The sequence below is a fragment of the Cardiocondyla obscurior genome, linkage group LG13 (genome assembly GCF_019399895.1).
Source record: "Cardiocondyla obscurior isolate alpha-2009 linkage group LG13, Cobs3.1, whole genome shotgun sequence".
Taxonomy (NCBI): Eukaryota; Metazoa; Arthropoda; class Insecta; order Hymenoptera; family Formicidae; genus Cardiocondyla; species Cardiocondyla obscurior.
Genome location: NC_091876.1, coordinates 2,680,796 through 2,706,973, shown reverse-complemented (window position 1 = coordinate 2,706,973; position 26,178 = coordinate 2,680,796). Strand labels below are relative to the sequence as shown.

Sequence of the window (26,178 nt, the reverse complement as noted above, 5' to 3'; positions counted from 1 at the left end):
TCCGATCCGCGACAAGACGGACGTCTCCGCAGGACGGTTAAAATGGCGATCAGTGAGGTAAGGACGAACGTCTCACTCTTGAAAACTCGAGCAGTACGTTGAACGACAAGTCCGCGGCGTCGCGTGCGAAGTTAAAGACGCATCGGGGCGAAGGGAGAGTTTCTCTAACTCCGAATCACGGCACCGCGTTCGCGAAAGAATTGAAACGAGTCGGATCGGAACGGGGGCAATTAAGATCAATTCCCATAAGCCGCCAACTAATTAGTCGCGCGTTCGGCATAAAGAAAGGATTGCGAAACACTTCTCGCTTCCGCTTTCGCGGCCCCGAGTCTCCTCGGTTTCAGTTCGAAGCGCGTGTTTTGCGGGCTCATAAATTAGGCCTAATTGCCGGCGGGCCCGACATCGAAGGACCGTGCGACTCGGTGTAAAAGAAAAAGAGAGAGAGAGAGAGAGAAAAATCCGTTCCGTCAAGCGGGCTTCCACTTTCGCGCAACGCGCGCTACGACGGGAATATTCCGTTTGTTTACGTCAACGGCAGCCTTCGCGCGGATCGCGAGAGAGCAGTCGGGCGACAGACGGGATGGAGGGAAGGACGGGGCGCGAGAGAGAGGTAGAGAGAGAGAGAGAGAGAGAGACGGTCAGAGACGGCAGGCGGAGCGATTGTCGACTGCATTCGGCGCACTTTCACTCGGCCGATACGAGCGAGGCGAGTGCGATTTCGGCGGCGCTGAATTGTAACGAGATTTCGCGGAGGATCTACGATCAAGTTAGGAAACGGGGGGTCGATCGAAAACGCATCGGGAGTCGCGCTCTCGGGGCCCTTTCGAGGGTGAGCCACCGCGCCGGGACGAAGGTACGCGCGAGGGTCGCTCGCGAATCGTCCAACGATCGTCGTGTCACATCTTGCTCGGCGTTGCGTCTTCTGCTACTCGCTGGGAAGGAGGGGATTGACAGACGGCCATGTTTGGTGGCGGCGACCGCACGTGTCGACGCGGTCAGTCTCGGCCAGATGGTGCACGTGCGCGCACGTGCATAGCTCGAGAGAAAGAGAGAGGGGAAGATAGTAGCCGTCCGTTTGTGACAGTCGAATTTTTTCCGCAGGTGAGAGACCGGCAAGGACGCGCGGGCCGAAGGTATTCCGAGTTGCGTGCCGACCGAGTGACGCCGTCGTCGCGACGCCACATCTGGTGACCGCGAGAACGACGGGAGAGCAAGCGGGAGAGAAGAGAGAGCGAGCGAGAAACGGCCCTGGCTAGCAGAGGAGGTGGAGGAGGCGGTGGACGCCGCGCGGCGTTCGCGCACGCGTGCTGGCGCAGTTGATCACTCAACCGGTGGCGAACGTCGTCGCCTGATTCTCGGAATTTTCTCCGGCGGAGGCGCGATCGAGTTATCGGAGTGCCGAATCGTGTTCGCCGTCGAGTGAAGTGTCCTTCGGCAACGGTTTGTTTACGACGGCCGGTGGTAACGCGAGCGCGTCGTGTGACAATCGCCCCCGCCGCTCCCCGGTAGCGCCCGACGATCGCCGGCCGAGAAACTGGAACGAGATCACGGATATCTCTACGGACGTTACATATGTTTGCGTGAGTTTTGTTGACACGCGGGCACAGGAGCCATCGTCGCAAAGCCCGCGGCGAAGGCGGACACGAGGCTCCACGGTGATCGCTATTGAACATCAACCGGTAAGTTATTAGCGAGAAGAAAGCGGACTTTGAAGGAAAAAAGAAAAGACTCGAGCTCGAGCAGTGAAAAAGAGGACTGTGGGAAACGTCGAGGTCGCTTCGGCGAAATAACTGATAAGGAAAAAAAAAAAAGAAGAAAAGAAGAACAAGAAAGCTAAAGGGAGAGATAAGATATCCGAAGCTTGAAGACCCTCCCTCGAGACTTTCCGCGCGTTTCTCCGTTCACGGCGGAATTGATTTTTTTTACGGACGGATCCGGCGAGTCCGATCGTTGCACACGCGTTTCCGTCCCTCGGTCCCCGCGCCGGACGACGTCGCGCCGTACCGCCTGTTGCTGTCACCGCCGCCGGAACGATGTGTCGCGCGCGTAACAATCGCCAAGGTAAACCGTCGCCGCGGCTACCGGTAGTAGATCAACGGTGGTGAATGGAGAGAGCTAACGCAGTGGAGATCAGATCGCACGAACAATTAATGCAAAGTGATGCAGTGCCGCAGTGTTAGTGACCAGTGCCACGTGCCCGTTGTTTGGATTACTTGAAGATGCCTTCGTCCGGCGGTGGCTATTATGACGACAGGAATCCTCTGCTCAAGGGCACCTTATCGAGGTGAGTACACACTTCCTCGATCGATTAAAAATTGGCCGTAACACTTTAATCTCGGCAGCCTACCGTCACGATTTTATTAATTTTATTTTATCACGTAATACCTTGACAAAGAAAAAAAAAAAAAGGAAAGAAAGGAAAGAGAACCATGCCGGGCGATACAATTATTTTTGGTATAGATATGCACGTACGAATCCAAGTTTCGTTATGAATCATCATAATTTTTGCAACGTGATTTCTCTAGATCGAAGCGGTGATAGAAAATCGTGATAGCCCCCACTGCCTTGGTTAAAATGTTAATTGGCAAAATCCATTATGAACTGCTTAATTTTATGGTCATTGCTATGTACATCTTCCAATATCTTCGCGAAACATTTTTCGAAACGAAAGAACGCGAGATACATTTTATTTTTTTCTATTTGAAACGTGCATAATGTTGGGAGGGAAATAATGTTGGGAGGGAAAAAGAAAGGAGAAAGAGAGAGAGAGCAGTCTCTCGCGATCACGGAGTGAAAAGCACGTTCTCTGTAGATGTGCAGTTTGAGAGTTAACAAACTAACGGTCAGCATTTTCTCAGCGCTCGTTCAGTGCTGCTATCTAATACTGCACTCTTATTTACACAGCATGTATACACGTGGAGTCTGTCTCGGTAAAATTTAGAATTTAGATGCGGGAATAAAAGGGCCCGGTGTTAAGCGGAAAACGCGGCGCGAAACGTCAGTGTCATTTGCATACGTTTGTATTGAAATTTTTTTTTTTAACATTTTATCCGTAATATTCGCGATTTCCTTCTATCAGAACTTGCCTCCTCGTTGCGCCACGTGGCCATAAATAATGCTAAAATAAATTCGTGATTCGATAAATCGTCTCGTAAAGCGGGCGCGGTGATTTTTCGACTATCGGGGTTTATACGTACATTTCGGTTGTCAGCCACGCTGTTAACGACGAGATACTCGCGACAATGTGCAACGCTATATCAGTCGGCACTTGGAACAATACTCACGTAACACCGTCACGACTGTCCTCGAATTTCGTAAAATAACGCGGAGGCTTTACACGGTGACTTATATTCAATGGTAACGTAATTAACGACCGTGCAGCTGGCGGAATAATAATTTTGCTGTTTTCACGTCTTTCCGCTGCGAATGCTCGCGCCATGGCGAACTCGATTACAGCCATGGGCACCATATGCTCGTCTTGATCTCTGAACATAGTCAACGGCACCGTCGAGTTTATCCAATACTTAATTGGTTTTCAAATTAATCAGAGAAAAAAAAAAGAAAAAAAAAATCGCGTTGATCAAATCTTCGTCTCGTAATAAAAAAAAAAAAACATTTTATATGTATATTATATTACTATGGAATAGTAGCTCTGTTTAGTATCAATAAATCTTTGTGATAACATTGCATTAAATTATCATCAATTAATCATCATTAATAACCGCTATTAAATGTCGCCGGCTATTTATTTAATTAATTAAATCGGTATTATTAATAGAGCGTTATTATTAAATATTTAAATGTCGCGAAGTCGATGCGCGATCGATTTTTGACCGGCGGGGGCTTTTAACTTTCCCGATGGTCCGGGATCGAAGCCGAACGAGGAGCCGGATAATTCCACGGTGTCGTTGGATCTTCAAATCGCCGCGGTTAGGAACGAAGAGAAAGTTGGCTCGAAACGAATCCGGCCGATGACAATAATAACTCGATAACGAGCCAAGTTCGTGGCGGGTTCTATTCCCGATTCCGTCGAAAGAACCGTTTCGAGTGACGCGCCTGTCAATAAGAATCGCGAGCATGGAATTCCTTTCACCATTCACGCGTTACGTCGCTTCGACCCGAAGGGAAGTTCCTCCGAGACTACTCTCGCTACGAGCCCGACGTGCGCAATTTTCCCCGGCGCAATTAACCCCTTTAAGTATTTATCGAAATTGAAATATTAACAGCGATTGAAAATTTTCATTTTCACGGTTGCGATATACGCGTGATAGAAAGTTTGATTTTACAAATTATATCCAAATAAATGTTTCTCTTATGCATTCGGTCGATTATCATTTACGACTTTTTAATCTAATTTAATTAATAATTATTTTATATTTTCGCTTCGAGGTTTTATCGCGACGCGTTTCAAAATTTATTTCAATTATAATGTCTATCTGTAAAAATAGTTAATATTTTATTATTTTTCGTGGCTCTGGTTGTCACTTTTTTTTATTTCTTTTTAATTTTATATTGTACAGTTCATTAATGTTAAGAGTACATAAGATGCTGTATAAAATGCTTTATTTATCAATTGCTTGATACGCGACAGCTTTCCGTTTGAACTACATTCGACAAGGCCGTTTGTGACACATTTTTAATCGGACGAGTAAGGGAAAAGTAATAATAACGAATTACATTTCAACTCGCGAAAAATCCGTAGCATCGTACGAAATATATTTGACCAGGGATGGTTAAAGAAATATTTATCTCTACTAAATATTGTAATTAAACATTAATTCAACATAATTTATATCCCATATTTTAAATGCCGTTGAATGTTTGCTTTTCAATAAATAACCACCGATTCGATACGCGACACGTATTGGAGATAATTAACTTGTGCCAACTAATAATAATGTTTGATTAGTTATCGTAGAAAACAATCATGTTTGATATTTCCTGGTAATTATCGCGTCGGCGCTTTAAAAAAAAAAATATATGAGAACGTTTTGATCAGCCGCATTTGCGGTAAATTAATTTTACGTAAGATTTGTTTCTGAGAAAAGAATTTCCTTCTGGACTGTAGAAATTTGTAAAAAAAAAAAAAGCGGTCGTGATGTAGAATCGTTGAAGCGAGCTCGTTACGGCAAATCTAGAACGCGGTTCCCTGACGATAAGCTCGATGACGATCAGCTCGCGCTCGTCTCCCTCGCGTTCGTTCAACGGCTCGTGAACGACACACCGAGGCGGTCCGCTGGTCGAGACGAATGTATCTCACGCAACTGATCTACTCGAAGCAGCCACAAACGCGGATTGCTCGTCGGCCGCGCTAAAAGTTCGGAAAACGCGCGGGTCGAGTTCTCGAATAGCAAAAAAAAAAAAAAAAAGTATAGATCGAAATTAATTTCTAAAACGTCGCGAGAGTGTCGCTGTACTCTTGTGCGATCACGTTCCCTTCGTCGTGAGATGATAAGGTATACGTCGCGTGCAACTGACCCCCGGGAGTGCCGCGCAAAGTGCCGAGCGATCTGATCTAATTAGCGCACGCACAATCGTAATTAACTCGCGTTTCCGCGTGCGAGCGCGAAGACACCCGCGGAGAGGAGCGGGCCTTGAGCAGATATCGGCGAAACAACGATAGGGTAATGTAACGCAAAGTTAAATGTCTGTGAAATAATAGAAAGACGCATATTTTCGAGTATCGGACTCTTTTTTTTTTCCGAATATCTCGTTAATAAAGCCTGCATTTGGTCTTCCTACATCTTCATTCTGGGTTAAAAATTGTGCAAACTGTCGCAGGAAATTAATACTCTTGTCGGATAGAATTTTCAATATGCATTTCGCAAACATGATGACAAGACCGAGCGTGTCCTAATTAATTTCTTTGATTAAGAAAAAAAAAAAAAAAGAGAGAAAGAGACTTTGCTAATAGAATTATTTTAATAATTTTCTTTATATCTTTCGAGGTGAAAATCAATTACGTGAAAGTTGAAGAAACGTCTAGCTAAACGGACTGACTTTTCGCGCACGGCCTCGCGGTACTTATTTTTTTTTCTTTTTTTAAAATTTTTTTTATCACACTCGTCTCGTAATGACGATCGATGAAACTAGAAAAATCCTCGACGTCCGCGACGAGCGCATTCTCTTGCTCGGTTAACGAGCTTTCGCGTTTGTTCAATTTCATGCGTGTGGAATACGCCGAGCGGCGGCGGGATATCTACACGGATGAGAAACGCGGACGCGAGCGGCGAAAGGGAAAAGAGCTCTAGCGTCGGCGCCGCCCTTCTGTTCTCATTATCGTGCGCGGCGATAGGGCGCCAAGAGGACGGGGATCCTCGCGGCACTTTCTCTATTTAATGCCCTCGGACTCGCAGACCCGTACAATATCGATTCGCGCATTCGCGGCAAATTGCGAAGATATCAGATAATTGAACGAAATTAGGAGGCAGGGGGTAGATAATCGAGGGCCGGAGTTTTGAGAAAATTACGCGTGGATTCTTCCCCTTCGCTCGTTGCACAGTCGTACGATACTTTCTTTTCTTTCTTTTATTCCTTTCGTCGCGGCTGCGATTGTTTTTTTTCTTTTTTTTTTTTTCCTTACTCGACGAAACCGAGAGGCGTTATAATTCGTGCGAGCTTTTCGCTCGCGAAGCAGTTACGTTATTTTCTACTTTGCGCGTTTAATATCAGGCGCGAGTCAAGCGTGAAACGCGAAAAGGGGGGAAAACCGAGAGAAAAGACGGCGGAGCGTAGGAGACGATGGCGCCGTGTTTCTTTTCTCATTATCGTAGCCGCAGGGATCCGACACTCTGAAACGCCGTTAGTACGTTGACCTATTTTCCGCCCTCTAATCTCCCTTGTATCACCGCGGCTGTCGATTATGCGACAGTTCGTAACTGAATATCAGTCGAAATCGATACCAATTATAAATATCAATTATTGCGTACCACGAAAAGAATTTATTGACCTCGAGCTGGCACAATGTTATGTAATCGGACATGTTTTTCAGATAGACACTGACCGTCTTTGTTTCGACGTTTCAATGTATACGGCGGTAATAACAAAACTAATTATTTTGAAACAATTAAGAGTCAGTCGGAATTGCGGAGAAAGAGAAAGAGAGAAATACGAGGTCGCAGTTTATTTCAGCAACGATTAAAAGACGATTTAATAAATAACGGTGCAGTTTTGCGAGTCGCAGTAATTTTTGCCCGGAGCTAAATTATTACACGCGATACGCCCCGTGTGCGGAACGCGACTTATGAATTATTGCACAAGAATGCGTTTTGATTTCTCTTTTTTGTTATCGCGTGACGTCGGGGCGCGCGTTCCCCGAGACGTTTTTCGCCCCGGCTATCGGCGAACGGCGGGGACCTCGAGTGGCAAAAGTGATCGAGTTGATTCCGGCACGAACGCAAACGGGCGACACGAGAAAAAGAGATTTTTCCTTCTGGCCTGGGTCAGGTTGGGAAGGTGGTCGAAATAGGGTTGAGCTTATCGAGCGCACGCATCGTCACGCTTCGGGCATAGCTTCGAAACTTCGAACCCCCCCGAGAAGCGAACCGTCGCGTTCAGATTAAAGTTATTTTCCCTTTATACGTGACAATTATATGAGATGCCGGTATTATAACTTTACCCGTCCCTTGTTCAATTTAAAACGATATTATTTTTAAAACCGACGTTTTTGTTTCTCGAAGAAATTACCGCGGGCTTCGCAAAGCTTTCGAAAAGTACTTCTTCAAGCTCAATCTCATTATTTTAATTGTTTTAATTTATTGGGAAAATGTATAGACTCTTAATTTGTTGTTCCTTTTAAATAAATCTCTTCTACTTATTTGGAAATATTTTTTTTATTTAAAAGTCGTGACTTATTTCTTTTTTTTTTTTTATATTGCGGCGCAAAGCAATCTTCGTTAAAAACTACTAGTCGAACGCAACTTCGGCGCGATAAGTAGGTACGAATAGGAGGGAGGACGAGAAAGAGAGAGGGAGAGAGAGAAAAAAATAGTCGTATGCATAATCTTATCTGGGGTTCGTGGTAACAAATATACGTGCGCGTTGATTCGTCGTAAATTGCTTCGAGAAAATATATTCGGTTTGTTAGCGTGTCGGTTGTAGGAGCGAGGTAATTGGAACGACTGAGAATTCCTTTTAAATACGTTAATTATTTCCAAGCTGTCCGAGCGGTTAATTAAATTTCTGACTACAATTGAATGCGAATAAAAAAAAAAAAAATTGTTCAATCCTTCGACGGTGAAACTAAGCTGAAAGTGCAGGGAGTTTGATAACAAAAGTCGGTCTCCCTAACCCGCAGAATATTTCCGAGCGATATTTATTTTTACGCGGAAGGAAATTCGTAATTCTTGCCGCGGCCAGCAAAAAAAAAAAAAAAGAAAAAAAAGAATCGCCGTTCGATCCCCTTCTCCCAATCGGCTTTCGACTTCGATTTATATAATTTCCACGCAACGCGCAAAACGCGGAAGGAAATAACGTCGCCTAAGTCGTACCTCATCGGAGTTGACACTGATTGAATAAAGCGTGGCATTCGTGCGCCATCGATAATTCGTCGAGGAGAAAGGCCGCGTAGACGCTTTCGCCGGTTACCGGTTCCTTCAACTTCGTTGCAAAGTGCGCCGAAACAGACGGGACCGCGGTGCAAGTAATCCTCCTTCGAGAAGTGAAACAGCGGCCAGCAGAGGCCGTCGAACTCGCGCGATCGCGCGACCTTGGCTCCGTGATAATCGTTCGATGATAAAAACAAAACGCGAAATCGCGATAAAACACCGTCGGAGTTTTCAGGAACGTTTTATTGTTTTCAAAATGTCTACATACCGGCCGTCTCGAGGAACACCGCGCGAGAAAGTTCCGTTGAAAATTGTGAAGGGAAACTTTTATGCAAAAGAGAAAAATATATAAAAAAAAGAAAAAATTAAAAAAAAAATGCAGCAGCTTTATTTTCGAGCAACGCAACGTTAAATCCGGGCTAGAAATTAGTTTTTAAACGGGAATGTTCCGAACGAGCAATAATTATTCGTCGCGATTCCGCAACGTCTGCGTTTTCGCAGTTTATTAATGCACCGTGTGATTTCACGAAGATCAACGTTAGGACGACAATTTCGCGAATACTCCTCGCGGCGTACGTTGCACACACGGGCGGAGAATATAATTCGCGCGAGTGCACGCCTCGTCTCGGACAATGTCGCAAGTCGGACGTTTGCAGCTGGGCATTAACTGCATAACAAATAAGCCCAACGTATTGATTACGGGCGCGTTATTTTCCCCGGCATTTCCCTCGAGTTGCGCGAATTCCCCGGCGAAAATTGTTGGAAACGATCGTCCTTTACCGTAGCAATGAGACTGTAACTGACATGAGACTTTCCGTCTGGCCGCTATTAACCGCACGCAATTGATTTCTTCACATGTGCGCGGCCGAGCTAATTATGCAGATAGCACAGCTGATTGATTGGTCTTCTTACAGACTTTGAAAACATTGCTTGCGGCGTCGCCGCGAGTGTCCGCAATCAGTCGTACAATTTTTATTTTTTGAATCTCACGAATCCCCGTCATATTTAGAATTTTCGCAGAATATCCTCATTTCTTTTTATCCGTGAATTTTTCTATTGATATAAATTCGTTCTTTGCTTTTATTTTTTTTCAAGAAAAATTTAGACGGGACATAATTCGCGCGGTGCAATTCCGCAACGTACCGCGCGTTGCGAGATAAAATGCTTGCTAAAGATGAAACGCAGATTACAGTATTTGGTCGAAAGTCATTAGAGCTTTCTCAACGCGCGTTTAAAGAAACGCATTTGTTTACGCTCACAATCCCGCGATAACTTTGCGGATAACTACTATTATGAGATTATCGGATTTATTCGGCTTTCACGTCGGCTTATTGACTACTTTTATTTTCGATTGGTTGCGTCAGACTCGGGAATTTTAGTAGAGCTTACCGTGCACGCTTTATTTTCGATGATTAAAAAAGAGAAAGGAAAAAAATAAAAAATTGAGAAATTTATTGAATATAAATTTATTTGAATTTAATAGCGACCGGATGAACGCGACTCTGGCATTATTATCGTTTCACCGAATCTTTGACGGCGAGAATTCGACGACGTACGAATTCCAGAATTCGTTTCGGCTCGTATTCTCGTAATCGAGGCTACTTGTATCGCGACGTAATATGTAGAAGGCATCGCTTTACTTGTCGGACATTCTAACGGTCGTTAGGTTTGCGCTACGAGAAGCTGCCGTGCAAATCCAACACTTTCACCGGCGGATTTCTAACGTGGACTCGGCCGTCTTCGGTTGCGTTCACAATCGACGAGGCAACCCTCTGATAATGATTTTCCAAGCCTGCATTTCGCACGATAAAGATTTCTTTCTTTTTCTTTTTTTTTTCCTCATTAACGAATAGGCCAGTGCACAAATATATAATTAGTAAACGAGCAAGTACTTTTCATGCAAGTTAATTAATTAATTTTCTTAGACACAAGTAGCGTAGTAACGCGTGGAATTTCAACTCTGCGTACAGCCACAAGTTTTTTTTTTCTTTTTTCCTTTTTGTAGAAAGTTCTCTTAAGGAAGTGCCGATAAAAAATTGGAAGATGCGTAAAATTAATTTTTTCGTTTACCCAGAAGGTCTTATTGACGAAATTTTAACCGGGTGATGCAACAGGTAGAGAAACGGGGAAGAAAGAACGGGATGAATGATTTCTTGCGTGACTTTATAAATCCTCGCCAAGTGATAATTTTGTTTACTTTTATTCTAGAGATAAATTCTCAACTCCTCGGCGAGGTTGTTTCTTGATTTTCTGAAATAATCTCGATGACCCCTTTGCAGATTGACATCGAAAAATTTTTTTTCAGCTTAAAGACTGTAAACAGCTTTTATGAAGGCCTCATCCTAGAAATATTGAACAAAATTATTCTACAGAAATCAGATTGTTGCAATGCGATAAATTATGTTTAACGAGGATCAGAAATAATTCCCATCTCGCCTTGGACGCGCCAGAAATAAATAAGTCGGCTAAGTGTCACGCTTTTACATTATTATCTCTCTGAATTATTTTGTAAAAAAAAAAAAAAGAAGAAGCGACAGAGAGATCTACGTTGATCGCGCGATACGACGGCGAGGATTTTCTAGTTGCGAAGTGATGTTACGCCCCGCGCGATAATATATTTTTAACGTACGAGCGTGTGGCGCCTCCCGCAATTTCCCTCCTCCCCTCGCATTTTCTCACGTTTTATTCGCGCGCGGGTCCCTCGAATAAACTTACGGTATATATCCTCCACCCTGTAAACTCGCGATATATTTAGCTGTTTACTCGAAAGCAGATATTTATTCGCGGCGTAAGACCGTTTGACAGTAGCTCCGCTGACCCGCGCCCGCTACCGAATGTAAATCAGCTGATATTATCTCACCGCTAATGTCAACTGCGTGCGCGAATCGCGTTCTATTCACGTAGGTGCGTTTTCGCGAGCTATATTGCATCACGCCCGCAATAAAGCTCGCGCGTAATATCCGGCGTTGATAATCACTGTCGATAAACATGTCCAATGAGGCCATTAATAGCGGAGAAAATTCACTTCGTCATTTAATTCCGATTTATCGTGCCGCGCCATGAAATTCTTTTTACCGCGGGGGATCAAACCGTTTATATTTTTTTGTATTAATTCAACGACTAACGTAACAAGCTGGGCCGTTCACGTTTTACATTAATGCGACGGATGTATTATATTTGGTACGATAATAATTAGCTAACTGACGAAGCCGGGAGTATATACGATTTCCTCGTTGACCGGGAAAGGGGGGCAATTTTCGATCCGTTCGCTTTAACGCGAATGTTTCGTGACTTCGGCAAGTATTTACGGAGGACGATCGCGTTCCGGCGCCCGTCGGTGGTGAAAGTTACGATCGCCTTCTCGTCCGCGTGTACCATGCGTGGCCTCGTTCGTCGATCTCTCGCAGGCGCGGTGTGAACGTCCCCTAACACGAGACAGTAGCATGGCGAGGCAGGGACCGTGTCCGAGGGACGCGCGATAGGCGGCGGAGCGAGAGAAGGGGAGGAGGGTGAAGATACCGGCTAGCTTTACCTCGATAAACCGTTTATACACTCGTGTCTCCTAGGACTCGCGACGGCACTGCCACTCGATTCTTCGACGCCGGCGTGAACGTTTAACGAAACCTCGCCGCGATAATTTTTGATTTACGAACTATTTTATCGCGCGTACCTCTCGGCCAAATATTTCATCTAACAATAGAGGCAAAGTGAGAGAGAGAGAAATATACGCCGCTCGAAAACCGGTAAAGAAACTAAGTCGCCCGCGGGGAAGCTGATTTACAGCGAGCGGGATAAATAGATTTTCGCATTTGTCAGATTCCGCTTGGCGCGTTTGATAAGCGCAGATGAGGTAAGAGATAAGAGATTCTGCGATCCCATCGACCTCCGCTGATTGCCCCGCGCCGCGATAAAGAGCGGCAAATACCGCCGGGAAGAATAACAAGAGGGGAAAACTTTCCTCTTCGCTCTGCGGCACCGACTAAATGGACGGCGGGCGACGTTTTCGCGATGCAACTTTCGGGCGAAGTTGACAAATTGCCGGGTTCGCGGGCTTTAAAAGGTAAATGGCGTACTTGGCGGCCGAGTTATCATCAATGGAATTAACTTCTTAGGAAGGCGGCGCGGCAAGAAAAGAAGTTCGGCGACGGAAAGGAAGCTCCGGGTTTCGAAGTAGGTCTCCCCGGGGAGCAAGACGAGTCTCCGCATAATACAGCTTCGCTACGTTCCACTGACGATATTTCCTGGAAATATGAATGGCGAGAGAGCGACGCGCCCGCTGCTACGAATCTTCTCTTCGTGATATAGAAAAGATTACTCCCAGGGATAAAAATATATATATATATATATAAAAACATGCATTTGGATTCCCGCGGTAGAACGAACGTACAATTCTAACCGGGCGGATCGGTAACGTTCTGAATATTATTTCAATATAATTGCGTTCAACTCGTTCACGTCACAGTTCACGTGAACTTAAACCGTATACCGGTGGGTTTCGTAACTCGCGGACGTCAATTTTTGATAATGAATCCCGTTCGGAATACTTTAAAGTCTCGGAGGAATTTCACTAATTATGAACATTAAAAGAAATAGTAACGTTCAGGAGACGGATAATTCTCCGCGAGGTTTCCGCTACCGCGAGCCTTAATTTCGAATTGATCGAGGAATAAGTATGCGAAGATGTAGGTGTGCTCGCGTGTATTCCAGACGATTATAGCGGTGAGCTATTATGAAATTATTAAGCCGGCGTAATTTTCGAATGAAGCGAGGCGGTTGCAAGTTAACGCGACAAATTACACGCTGACAGTTAATTTGACAAATTGCGCCGCTTTGGAAAGACGTTCCCGTTTTCGGTTGGCCCCGACGAGCCCCGGCGTCAGGGCGGAAAACATATGCGTAGAAACGTGGGACACGTGCTCCGGCCGATCATTTTTAGAACTTCGCTGCAGGAGTGCTCAAGCTGCTCTCCTCTCCTCTCCCTTCACCCGCTTTTTTTTTTTCGCCGCAACCCTAGGGTTGCATTCAATGCGCTACCCGTTTGCAACTTCCGCCATCGTGTTAGGATCCCGTCGGTTGAGCCCACAAGGCCGGGGCCCACCTGCTTCGTGAATCGCCAGTTTAATCTGTGTCGCGTCTCTGAACTCTTTATTCCATCGATTCTCCTCTTATTCAGTCGAAGAAGTCGTAAACTCCTTCGTGAGCCGACGCGCAACGTATTTCTTATCGATCGCCCACTCAATTTAGCCGATAACGAAACTCAACCTTCGAATCTCGTCGTCGCAAATAAAAAAAAAATATCACTTCTACTGATAATTTAATTTCCGTGGGCCCAAGTAAAAGTAACAGAGCGAGAGGATGATTCGGGTCGAGCTGGAAACGGTAAAAATCTTCAAGGTCTTTCGAGAGAAAGAGAGAACCCGTTACATTCTCCTGTATTTGATAGAGATCCCCTGCATCCGACTTCTGATCGGTCTCGCGTATCTTTGATGCCGGCGCGATCGACGATTACGTTATTATTTAAACGGTACCGCTGTTACCGAGACGGAAAGAAGTGAAACGAGACCAAGTTGAGCATAAATATTTTATCGATTTAATCGAGGATTTAATAAAACAACTTTTTTTTATTTGCCTCATAACCGCGGCTGTGTGATAAGCCTCTAGAAATAAATTGCACGAGCTTAAAATTATATTTCTAATCATTCTTTTATGAAACAAAAAAAAGAACAAAAAAAAATTAATTAATAGATTAAGGGTTAAGTATTATTCCCAGGTACTTTACCAGTATTCAACCGAGCTAAGTAATTGTTCGCGATTGTTAATTACAGACTCGTTGTCGATCGATGCAATTATTACGCCATCAACGCTCCTGTCTTCGCTTTTAATGTTATTATTTTTTTTTTTCTCGTCGGCGTATTCTCCTCGTGCTGTCCGACGGCCGCGTTTGTAGCTCCTTACCCAACGCTGATTGCGCCATTGTAATCGCGACTCTCCGACCGGGTGCTTTTTCATTGTACAATTAGCGACCGAAACCTGAGACGCAATCGCGATTGCACGGAAACCGACACAATTCCTCGATTCCGCCCGTTAACGTCCCGCGACTTCCGCGTGGCAGCCCAACCGTAAGAGTCCCGAACGCTCGGGTCCAAAATTATCTCAGCTTATTTTGTAATACCAGCAGTTTATCGCTGCTCTCAGGGTTACTTCCCCCCTCCTCCCCTGGTCACTGTCATTTATTTCATTAAAATGAGAATGCTTTGTCACTCGGGCTTTTGTCTCAGATGAGACGCATAAATACTCGTGAGAATTGTGCAGATATTACGGTAAAATAATAAGTGAATTTTGCAATACCGTCTTTCGAGGTATGGCACGGAAAAGTACATTTTAATGCGATAAATAACGAACTCTAAGAGCCGGTTGTGTAAAAGGATATTGCATTTATTTCCCTTGAAACGCTCGGTTTTTCTTCCGAATGCATTTTAGCTCTATGCATTTATTCGGCGAGGATTTTTTTTTGTTTCGTTTTTTTTGAGGGTTTTTTTTTTTTTTTTACATTTGAACAATTCGACGGTGAGGTTAAAGCGAGACGTTCCTCGCATTTTAGTGACGTCAGGTTCGCGTAGAGAGAGTCCCGTTAGAAACTCCTCCGTCCCCGGAGCATTGTCGGAATCATCCGGTTTGAGCCTCCGCCGTTGCCTCTCTCGCTTCTCTCTCTTTCGCCGATGTGCGAGCGGCGGCGACCTCCTCCGCCTCGGTATTCTATCCACCTGCTTTTCAACGACCTACCTACGTGCATCTCGCGCGTATGTATGTACATGCACATACAACGCTGCCCCGCTCCTCGTTATTTTTGCCACGTTTTATCGGCGACAATTGTTGAATCCAGCATCCCGCCGAGATCAGCAAAGGAATTTTCGCAAAGACGTTTCCTCGGGATAAGCGAAAATATCGGATGTTTACGTGATATTACGTTTGATAAACAGGACGTGAAATTTGTTGCGCTGGCAGGCGGCAATAATTTTTCTTTTTCTTTCTTTTCTTTTTTTTTCTTTTTTTTTTTTTTCTTTTCTTCGAATAAAATTAATCGATATATATTTATCAACGATTATTGAGTTGTAAAAGAAGAGATCATAGACAGAGAAGAATTTGGCTTGTAGAATATAATCCTATGAAAATTGCTTCAATTAGCTGCCGACAAGATCGGTGACAAGATGGGAAAATGAACGGATAAACATCCTATGCGGTGGACTTGCAACCGCGCGATAGTCGGGTCTTGTAAATATAGGAGAAAAATACGTAAGCGGCAATTTCTCGTGATTTAATATTTTTACTTGGGCAGTTTAATCTATGTAACGTCACACGCGTGATATGCGTACATATATGCAAAAGATAAGATATTTATACGTCGCGACCCGAATGCATGTGTTAGCAAGTGTGTCAGGTGGCTATGAACGGAATGTTTCCTCTTTCGCTCAAGAGTCGATACCTCTCATAATCGTGTCTCGAGATAATCGCTAGGCAGCTAATACTCAGGTGAAATAACAGGTTTTTCGGTACTCAGTATCTTAAAAAAGATATTCAAAAAAAGAAAATTAAAAAAAAAAAAAAAAGTGAAAAGGCGCATTCTTGGTTAGAATTATTTCTTAGTACTCTACATACGCCGTTACCGCGTCTTATCGAACACCCCTCGTAGGAATGAATCCGTAGAAGTGACAAAAGAAAAGCGCAGAAATGTCATGATCATTCTGACGTCGGGCTGTATACGTGCAACGGCGCGGATTTAGTCCGAGGCGACCGGCGGGGACGGGAAGAGGAGACGCGAGAGAAACCGAGCGAAAGACGGGGAGGAGGAGGCGAAGAACGTGATTTGATAACACGGCATCGATCCAGGTTTCCAGAATGCCTCCTCTGTCCCTCTCTTTTCTCCGCGTCTCCGATGCGCACCCCTTATCCCGTTCTCTCGCGTCACCCTTGCGCCGTTTCTCCGACTGAACTGCCGCAACCACCCAGAACTGTAAGTACCAACAGCGTTGGTCCAGCTCGCTCTCGCGAACCTCCACGAGCGTTTTCTGTCCTCTCTTCCTTCGCTTCTCTCTCTCTCTTCCTCCTTCTGTTCCTCTTCAGCAGAATCTCCGATAAATTCCTGTCACCGGGGTTATTCCGACCGCGCCACGAAAATATGCGGCGCGCGTGGCGCCGTTAATAAGTGCGTTATATCATTGCGAGAGGGATTATGCACGGCTCACATCTGAGCAAACATTTGAGACAGTCCAACCCGTGGTGCGAGATTCCCCCGATCGTCTAAGTCTACATCTTCAAAGATGTACGCTGAAAGTCAGATATGGCAGCGGCAGCTAGCGAACGTGAATTCAGCGTCGTGTTTCATATGTACCGCATGTGTATACCGCGCCGGCCGGTTTGCCGATGACTGATTTCTCCCCGTTTTCTCATCCCCTGCCTCTGTCGCCTAGGATTACGTATGTACGGTAGCCGGTGTCACCGCAGAAAATCGTCATATCTGCCCTTCGATGTACATATTTACGTAAAATGCTTCCGCTTGCAGTTCAGGTAATAGAATTAGTGGTGAAAATTCAATATTTTTTTTTCTTTTTTTTCTTTTTATTAGCGAGAAAAATTCAAAGCGAGCTGCGGCAGTCGGTAATTAGCTGAATCGCGAAATAAATTGATTATGTAATTAATTTTAATTTGGCAACGAGTTATGAAAACACTACTCAAACGCATGCATTATGCACAAGTACGTAAATTTGTATAATGAGCTTTAATAAAATGTTTATTAATTGGAACGCATATTTGAAAAGTACAAAATTGAAGTATTCGCGTGTTAGCTGAATATTTATCGTTTTACGTCACGAGATTAAATTAAAAATATAAAATAATTAGTAAGGTAAATTGAAATGCAAAACAAGCGAAATGGATTACTTATGTTTCTCGCCGGTGCAGGTGAGAGGGCAATTTCGACCGGGATTGATTTTCGTAGCGTCCACCGTCGGGCGAATATTATATTTAATCAGCTAAAACAAATTGATATGCCGTCTAATAATAACGCAAGGCCGTGTTTAACGAAGGCGAGTGTAGTTCCGCTTCCTGCTCGCGTTCGCAAGGCGTTTCCAAGTCCGCCGCAGGCGTGAGTCGAAAAAGATCGGCCTGCGCAGAGCCGCGCAGGGAACCGGACGTAGCTGAGGTCGTATCGCGCGGAATACACATAAGCGGAATGTCTCGGAGTGGTATCGCCGATAAATTCTCCGTCGCTCGAGTTATTTCGGACGTGTCGGCCCCACGGAAATATCCGGTGCACGTGGTCGGGTGCCGTTACGTTCGTACGGACGACGTTACATCCGCGTGACGGGCCCCCCTCGTTTTCTTATCCGTGCCCCGCGAGCTTTCGCGGGACCTAAGGCACCCGTCGCGCCGCAGAAGGAAGAGGGAATCTATTAATACGCGCTCGCGGGAAAACCCCGGCTTTTCATTTCCTTACTCGTTCGCGTTGCCGTCCGCGTTAAAGAGTCCGCGCGAGAACGATGGAAGCTTCGCGAGGCTGCTAAATAAAAATCCGGGAATCGGACGGTAAACAGAATGCGACCGGGGACCGAATCTGCCGCGCGTTAACGATAAGATTTGATACTTGGACGGAGCAGACGGTAGCACGCTCGCGGCTGTAAAAATTGTACAATCGAGCCTCGATGTTGCTAAGTAACGGAATCTGGTAGAATTACAAAAATTTCTTATCTTTAATGCCCCTTCTACGTGCTTATCGCGCTGTAATTGGCCGTACAAGTGGCCACTGTCTGCCACTGGGCGATATAGAATTATCGAGAAACATTTATGTTTTAAATCGTTATTTATGAAGAGAGCAGTGGGTTGCGAGACTAAACAGCGAGAACGATCGGAATCTATGCCGAAAAGAATTATTGCGTATTAACGAAGAGACTATTTGGGGAGTTTGTTAATCGATAACTCGTCATTAATGAAACAGCATCGAGAACTGACAAAAATATCGTAAAGTTTAATAAAAATGCGGTCTGTAAAGAGTTGATAATTAATATAATATTGTAGTATTTAATTTTTTTTTTTTTTTAATTTTTTTTTTAGTTAGGCAGAAAAAGTTTAAACTTTGTTCGCGTAATTGAGACACTTGGTCAATTTTGTTGAACGATCGTTCTTGAATGACTTCTTGGTCAGTGTCCGTGGTGCGGCTTCCGAAACCCCCGAGAGCATCTATTTTCCTCTTTCCTTTTTTTTTTTCTTCTTTTTTTCCCCTGTCGCGGTTAGAAGCCCACAATTAGGTAAACCTAATCACGCTAAAACCGCGTCGCGTGCGCAGTTGTGTCTTGTTTACGTTTGTTATTCGAGTGAAAGTTCCCGCTAGGCCAGCCGACTATATTGCAGCTTCGCGCATACGTCTATAAGAGCGTACTTGATAACGGGCTAATGTAGCGAAGCGAATCTCAATTTATGTAGACTTTCCTCAATCTCACGCTGAAAATGTCGATTTGTATTTTGTTCTGTTTCAAAGTTCAATTATCAGCGCGATGCGAGGCGTGAGAGCTCTTTCTTAAAAAATTAAAGAAAAATAAAATTATATTATTTTGCAACGCGAAATATAAGAAACTGCAAGTATAACTGTTCTTCTCCCCAACCGGTACACGGTGGTGCTGTGCGCGTCTCGCGTTGCGAAATAACTCTTGGTTTTCTCGGTGCGAATAAATCACGAGCGAGAGAGTATCGAGAGCCTACCGCAAAAATGGTCGCAACGGGCGCGTCTCTCGTCCGGGCGCGCGATAAATTGATTAAGGGGCGAGGGGATAGGCGAGGATCGGCGGGCCGTAAATTATGGCCGAGTTATTAAATTATCATCCGGCGAGACAACTTGCGTTGCACGCGGAATGCCAGTACAGGCCGATTGCTTTCAAGGCGACAAGTGGCTTGGCCAATGAACCGACCGCTGCCGCTTGTTTCGAGCCGCTTGTAAAGAGAGAATATATCACGAAGATGCAGATTTGAAAGATACAGATTTTGGAAGAGGAATAGAGAAAAAAATATCCGGCACGATAATATAAAATTGGGGAAAAAAAAGGAAATAGATAATAAAATAGTAACAAGAATAATTAATAACTTAATATAGTCAAGGTTTTATTATAATATTAAAATATAATTATTACAATATCGCAACTTTGTAATATACATATAATACACGTATATACATTATTAGTTTTATTATAAAAAAAAAGATATGACTTTATATACGTATTTTAAATTATTTTAAAATTCACACGTGTGAAGTTTAAATGACGGATAAGTAAATAATTCATGTTACGTTTTGTTTCGCGGGAAACAAGTCCGTTGACTTTGCATAAAAAACGTAGCATGACTTTTGTAACGTACAAACGCCAATTACTCGATTGTTCGTATTAATGTTATTCTTCTATAATTAGATGGACATTTTATTTCCGATTTATCGAACGTTCTGCTAGATCCGTTCGAGTATTTTATTATCATCGTTTGACGTGGCCGTCAAATAACGTCGCGGCGTGTTTTCGCGGCGATAGGAACACGCGCATCGATCCAATCAATCTGCGTTACATAATCGACATTTCGCTGTTATCTGAATATATATTGAAGTTGCGAGCTGCGTGCCGATTCAATGCAAGTTTCGAATATTCGATTCTCTTAATTATCTAATCAGAACTTATTTCTTTCTTTATATCAGACGTTACAGAACACGCGTCGTTCGTTTCAGCTTCTTCTCTCTCTCTTTTTTTTTTCTACGATGAAAGAAAACTTTTACATTTAATTATTTTCGGCAACGAACTACGGGCGTACCTATACGTATTTAACGCGGTGCTTTGATCATTCGTCGTTCCTTTGAATGCAATTTAAATGTATATTCGCATATTAAAGTAAATATTAGACCGTAATATTCGACATGTGCACCTGTTACAGCGCGTTAACCTGCGTACGCAAACAAAGGTCGGACAGTCGAGCGGCCTCGCGCGACTTTAATGTTGCGGCTCCCGCATTCCTTTGCCGGCGGTCGAGCGGTATGCGGTTAGCGTAAAAAAATAATAATAAAAAAAAAAGAAAACTAAGCTGTTATAGAATAATAAGAATTAAGCTATTTATTTTCGTGGCACGAAATAAGAGACGTGAGAGAATTAATCGTGGTTGCGGGAAAGCGGCAGCGATCGAATAATAATAAAATCTTTATATCTCTTTTTTAAATAGAAAAAAAAATAGAAGGTCACGTTTTTCGTCACACTTTTTTTTATTTAATCGCAGAAGACGTTACGTCCGGAGAATAATGTAACAGAGACGGCTTCAAATTAGACGAACGACGGCATACAGTGCCGCGAACGGCGACGATTTCGCGGTGCAATTCTATACAATTTTCTCCTCGTAAGGCTCGGCGCGGATCTTTTCGCGGGATATAATCGTATGCGAAGTCCGTTTATACCTGCGGTCGGTACGTTCTCTCTTGATCAGCAGGTGGAAGAGAGCTCGATTGTCGATTAAGACTCGGGGGGGCTCTTTTCAATTCGTATTCTGACCGCAGATTTAGCGTTTAAACGCACATATATCCCCGACCGGTTCTAATTCGCCCGTACGCGGAAATTGTATTCGTTCGGTATCTGGCGCGAAGGCTTCGACGCTCGCGTAGATCGCAAAATGCATGGAAATGTGTGTCACGGATTTCTTTCGCGGTCGAGAAAGAGTGACTCTGAAAACGGCGATGAAGGATTATCTCGTGGCTCGCGTGAGCGCGGAGGGAAGTACACGTGAAAGTATACGGGCGATGATTGTTTCGTGGAGTGATAATTATGATTTAGAGCCTTGTACGACTTTGATACGGAGTAACGTTTATTTGTGGCCCTCGATCATTGTCGCGCAATATGTCGCCGTAGAAGGGACCGTTTTGCTCGGCCTTGGTCGCCATCTGCCCGCTACGCGTGTTGCTCGTCGCGCCTCGCGTTCGATGATTATGACCTTCCACGGCGTATTTTTCCCGCACACCGCGCACCTTCCTCGTTCCTATTCGTTCCATTAACTTCCCATTAACCGGTTGGGAGTTTTGTAATTAAATGCCGGCGGCGCCCGCGCGAGCTTCTGTCGCGGCGCAAACGCCTGTCGAATTAATACCGGGAGCGATAAGAGAGAAATTCTGGTCGGTGTAAAAATTGTCGTCCGGTTAATGACGCTTAATGAAGCCCGTCTAGAATCGGGAATAGTCGAAAAAGTACATTTCGAATCCGGGCTACCTTGGCACATTTTTTTTTAGAGAGAAAAAAAAAGAAAATTTTCTTTTTTTTTCGCAGATCAGATAAAAAATTGAGTTCCAACGCAGCCAATTATTTACATGTCGGCATAAATCTTGCAATTTCGACCAATTAAAGTATTCCCGTTGCCTGCGAAGTTAATTAAAACTGTGTCGACGGTTTTGATATTTTGCTATACGTTTTCTCTGCAGTGCAGGAAATTTTATTGAATAAAACAAAACAAAAAAGAAAAAAAAAAAATTGGAGATATATCCCTCCCGTAGGATTTATATAGTTCCAGAAAAATATCAAATATTATCGATGTTATTTCGACTCTGTGCTTTACAGTGAAAAAAGAAAAAGCGAAAAAAAAAAAGGAATAAAAAGGAAAGGAATAAATAAAATAAAAATTAAACGTGTAACTAGCTATACTGAAAATTTTATTTGCCGATTTATTCTTATCGTGTAACGGTGATCAGTGCGATCGGCACAATCGCGTTATCGGTCATGAATTATCGCGCGCGTATTCGCCCGTGAGAATTAATTATGGCCACCTCGTGGCTACTCGATGCAATATGGAAGACTGCATTGTGTGTTGCGCACAAAGGGAAACGAACGTCGTGCACCCGTTAAATTACCGCAACGCCGTCAAAGGGTTAACGCCGCCGAGTTGAAATAGGAAATATTCAGCAGATTTCTGCGCGCGTTCTCTCGAATTTCCATTGATTCGCGAGCGATTCGAACGTTTGTCGATTAACGGAGAAAAAGCGGAAGTGCTTCCGAACGGAACCGAAGAGGGGAAAGGGGGGGTTTAACTTCGATATTAATCTATTTGCGAACGCGGACCGGACGAAAACGATATTTACTTGTAGCCGAAGTAGAATAAGCGGACCGAGACCGCCGCTCCGTGAAATCTGGTACAAACGACCTTTTGACAGGTTTACATTCATATGGAAATTAACGGCGGATTCGTTTTGCATAATACAGGCGTTATTATTATGCGCGCATACGAAACTCGTAGACTGAAGAATGATAGTTTCTCGGGGAATGATAAATTCAAAGTGATGATTCGGAATTCGGACAGGCGATTTCTACGGGATGCAAATTGCGCGATGAAGGATTTATAAAAAATTTATAAAGGTGAGCGCAGGGGTTAGACACGTGTCCGAGGAGTATATTCGGTAGTATTGAGAGGCAGCTAGTTATTATACAGCAGTTAGCATACAGGAAAAATGATATTATGTTCTATAAGGGCCTCGACCTCGATGTCACGAAAATTTTCATTTAGGCGTATAAACCGGCCTCGTCGCCGGGGTCAAAGGTCCCGGCGCGACATATTGACGAATCGATTTCTCCGCGGTGGGTGTTTTAGGCGAAGGCGATGCCCGCTCGATCGTTGAGTAGAAAGAACACGACGAGGGGAGGAAAAAAAGAAAGAAAAAAAAAAAAGGCGATATATACGGGAATGTCAGACTTGGATCTGTTCACTTTTCTTTAATAGAATCGTTATCAATCTCCACTGTAGATGCTTATCTTAACGTGCTTTTGTAAATTGGACTACCGAAATGCGAATAGACGTCGCGAATTTATCGCCCGTATCGATTCTGCATGATTAAAAGCTTAGCGGCGGAGATACCAATTTGATAAAAGAAGGCGCGTGGAATCGTGTCGGGACACCCTGTATAACGAAGGGGAGAGGGGGGTAACCGGGGAGGAGGAAAGAGCGGAGGAGACAAGGGGCAGGGGACGAATGAGCCGCGGCGGGGGACCCCTTTTGCTTGGAAGGTAAATGAGCCTCTCAAGGAGAGAGAAATGCTCGTGACTCCGTCTTCATCGTTCGCCGTCCCCTCCTTCTCGCTGATGTATATTTAGCGAGCGCGGCATTTCGCGACCCACATACCCAACGGGACGCAGAATGTCTCGGTAAACCTCATAGGTCGTACTACGCCTGGCAAAGAAGGCATTGCTTCTTCGCGTCATCGTGATCTTCGATTATGTCGGCTCGGCGGTAGGGATGCATCTGAATCCCTTCACCGGGAAGGCTGGGCGGCGAGGACGTAATTAACACGCGCTTTACTCGAACCTTTAGGTGCACGGTCTCGCGATGGGTGATATCGGTTGGCGCGTATCTTGGAAACATGACAAATTCGGGAAGATCATTTTTATTTATTCATAAATGCCGAATTGCGTACATATACATATCTGCGTATTAAAAATTATAAGCAGACATTTTACGAATCGACTTTGTGTTTACGATTGCGTAATTGGCTCTTAGGAAACTCCGACGGAGACGGGATCCTTTCGATCGAAAAGGCGAATTTTTTTAATAAGAATTTATCCGGCAAATTAGCAAATATAAAAATTTTCTGCCGACGAGATGACGGACAATCTATTATCGCTTCGGTGGATTGCGTTTATTAGATCGGGGGTACTCACTAAAAATACGACGGGGGTTTGATACGACGTGGAGATGGAATTTTCGCTGATATATTTATTTCTGCGAAACGCTGTAAAGCCTCGTTAATCCCTTTGCGTAGTAAATCCCAGTTGGCGAGTTGAAAATTGTGCGATTTCGTGTTTCGAAAGTAGCGTTTGTAAATCATAGCTTACGGTATCGCTCGCTCGATCGCTTTCGGCGTATAGATGTACTTACGGAGGTCGGTATTGTATTTGATGGAGGAGAAACAGTGACTCATTGTCGAGGGGAGCTCGGGCAACCACCACTAAATCACTCTACGGTAGCTCACTGATGTAGATGCATTATCTCGCTGACCCCTTCCCAGTCACTCGTTTTGCGCATCTGTGCGTGACTCCGATTTACGGGAAATCGATAAGGAATATACAAATTTCGCGTGGCGCCCCGCGAAATATTGCTGGCACGGGTTTTCGCCCCGGAGAGCGGAAGTTACGCGGCGGATCCATCTCGTTGAATTAAACGTGCATTATACACGGTCGTTGAGCAAAATCGGGGATGCCGCGGTGATGTATATTAATATTCATATCGACGCGTATTAATCCCGTAATTAATAAAATATTCTATAAGATAGTCCGCTCGCATACGTTTATCGCTTAACGATGTAATGGATATCATTATCCCACTAACATTAACGCGCCGCGCCATCGGTGCGTTAAATTGTTAACCGGCGCGAGTGGACGCGTTGCAAATGGACGAAAATCTATCGGGCGCGGCGCGTCGACGTAAAATCGCGAGTAAATCAAACTTCATTTCTCTCGCCGACAATGCGCCTCGTTTCGTCGCGATTACGCAAAACACGTCCGTCGTGTTCCTGTCGTGAAAATAGTGCAGATTACATTGACGCCGTGCGCATCGGTTAAAAAAAAAAAAAAAAAATAACTAAATAAAAATAAAAAAAAAAAGCTAAAAAACTTTACAATAAACGGGGTGCAACAATGGAATGTAACAACACGTGCCGGCCCCGTCGTGAAATGGACGGCTCGATTCGACTCGCGTATGGTCCGCGACTCATAAATACGGGCCCATTGTTTCCCGTCGAAATGTTCAGTGCGCTTCCTTTAATTGATTTCCCACGCATCTGCCGTCTGCGTCGCGCCGGCGTGTACGTAAACCAATATGATGATTTATCGACAGGAGACGCCGATTGCTGAGCTATGCGATGCCCTAAACTATTTAACCGCGCCGCCGTCGACTGGGAATTAAATGCTCCCCAAGCAATCAAACTTTCGCGTACAATTCGAATTATCTGGTTACTGCGCGTTGATCATTTTTTTTTTCTTTATTTTTTTTTCGCCATGTAACGTGAACGCTCGAAATCGACACGCTAACGCGAATAATAATCCCTGAAAAAGGAGATTTAATATAAGTACTTCTCGACAGTGAACATATTATAGCTCCGCTACTTGCGTTATCACTCGGCCGTCTGACTTTTGTTTGTCTCACCTATACGCAGGTTGATGCACTCTACAGGTGTACATGTCGAATATTCACTTAAATGTATGAGGAATTCGTAACAGCTTTATTTATACCTCGCGATACTTGTTGATTATACATTTACGTGATTGGTTTAAAGAAATTAATGTAATTAATGTTTGAATAATATTTAAATTTTATTTGAATAAACGAGAGGTGCTCAAAGTACCATGAAAGTACTCCCGTAGTTCGGTACCGAAAATTATTAAATATAAAAGAGCTTTCTTTAACGTAGAAAAAGCAAAAGTAAATGACGCGCGCTCTGTAATGTCTGATAAATTAGTTAAAAAAAAGAAAAGAAAAGGAAAAAAAAAAAAAATAGAAGCTCCGTAATATTTTAAATAAAAATACCAAGCCGCATTGCTTTTTGTTTAACGATCCCACGCATCGTTTATAAATATAACGAGAGTTCCCT

The 26,178-nt window shown here is 44.1% G+C and overlaps 1 protein-coding gene across 2 annotated transcripts in view; it reads left to right on the top strand.

Annotated features, from left to right (window-relative positions):
* The first annotated feature begins 1,071 nt into the window (after nucleotides 1-1,071).
* Nucleotides 1,072-26,178, top strand: part of Lilli (AF4/FMR2 family member lilliputian) — a 168,937-nt gene continuing 143,830 nt past the window's right edge. Inside the window, exon 1 of one of the 2 annotated variants that reach the window (XM_070664969.1) lies at nucleotides 1,072-2,284. In XM_070664969.1, coding sequence (XP_070521070.1) covers nucleotides 2,220-2,284 — 65 coding nt within the window. In that variant the 5' untranslated portion in view covers nucleotides 1,072-2,219. The remainder of the gene's footprint in view (nucleotides 2,285-26,178) is intronic. The other variant, XM_070664971.1, reaches the window with a different exon arrangement.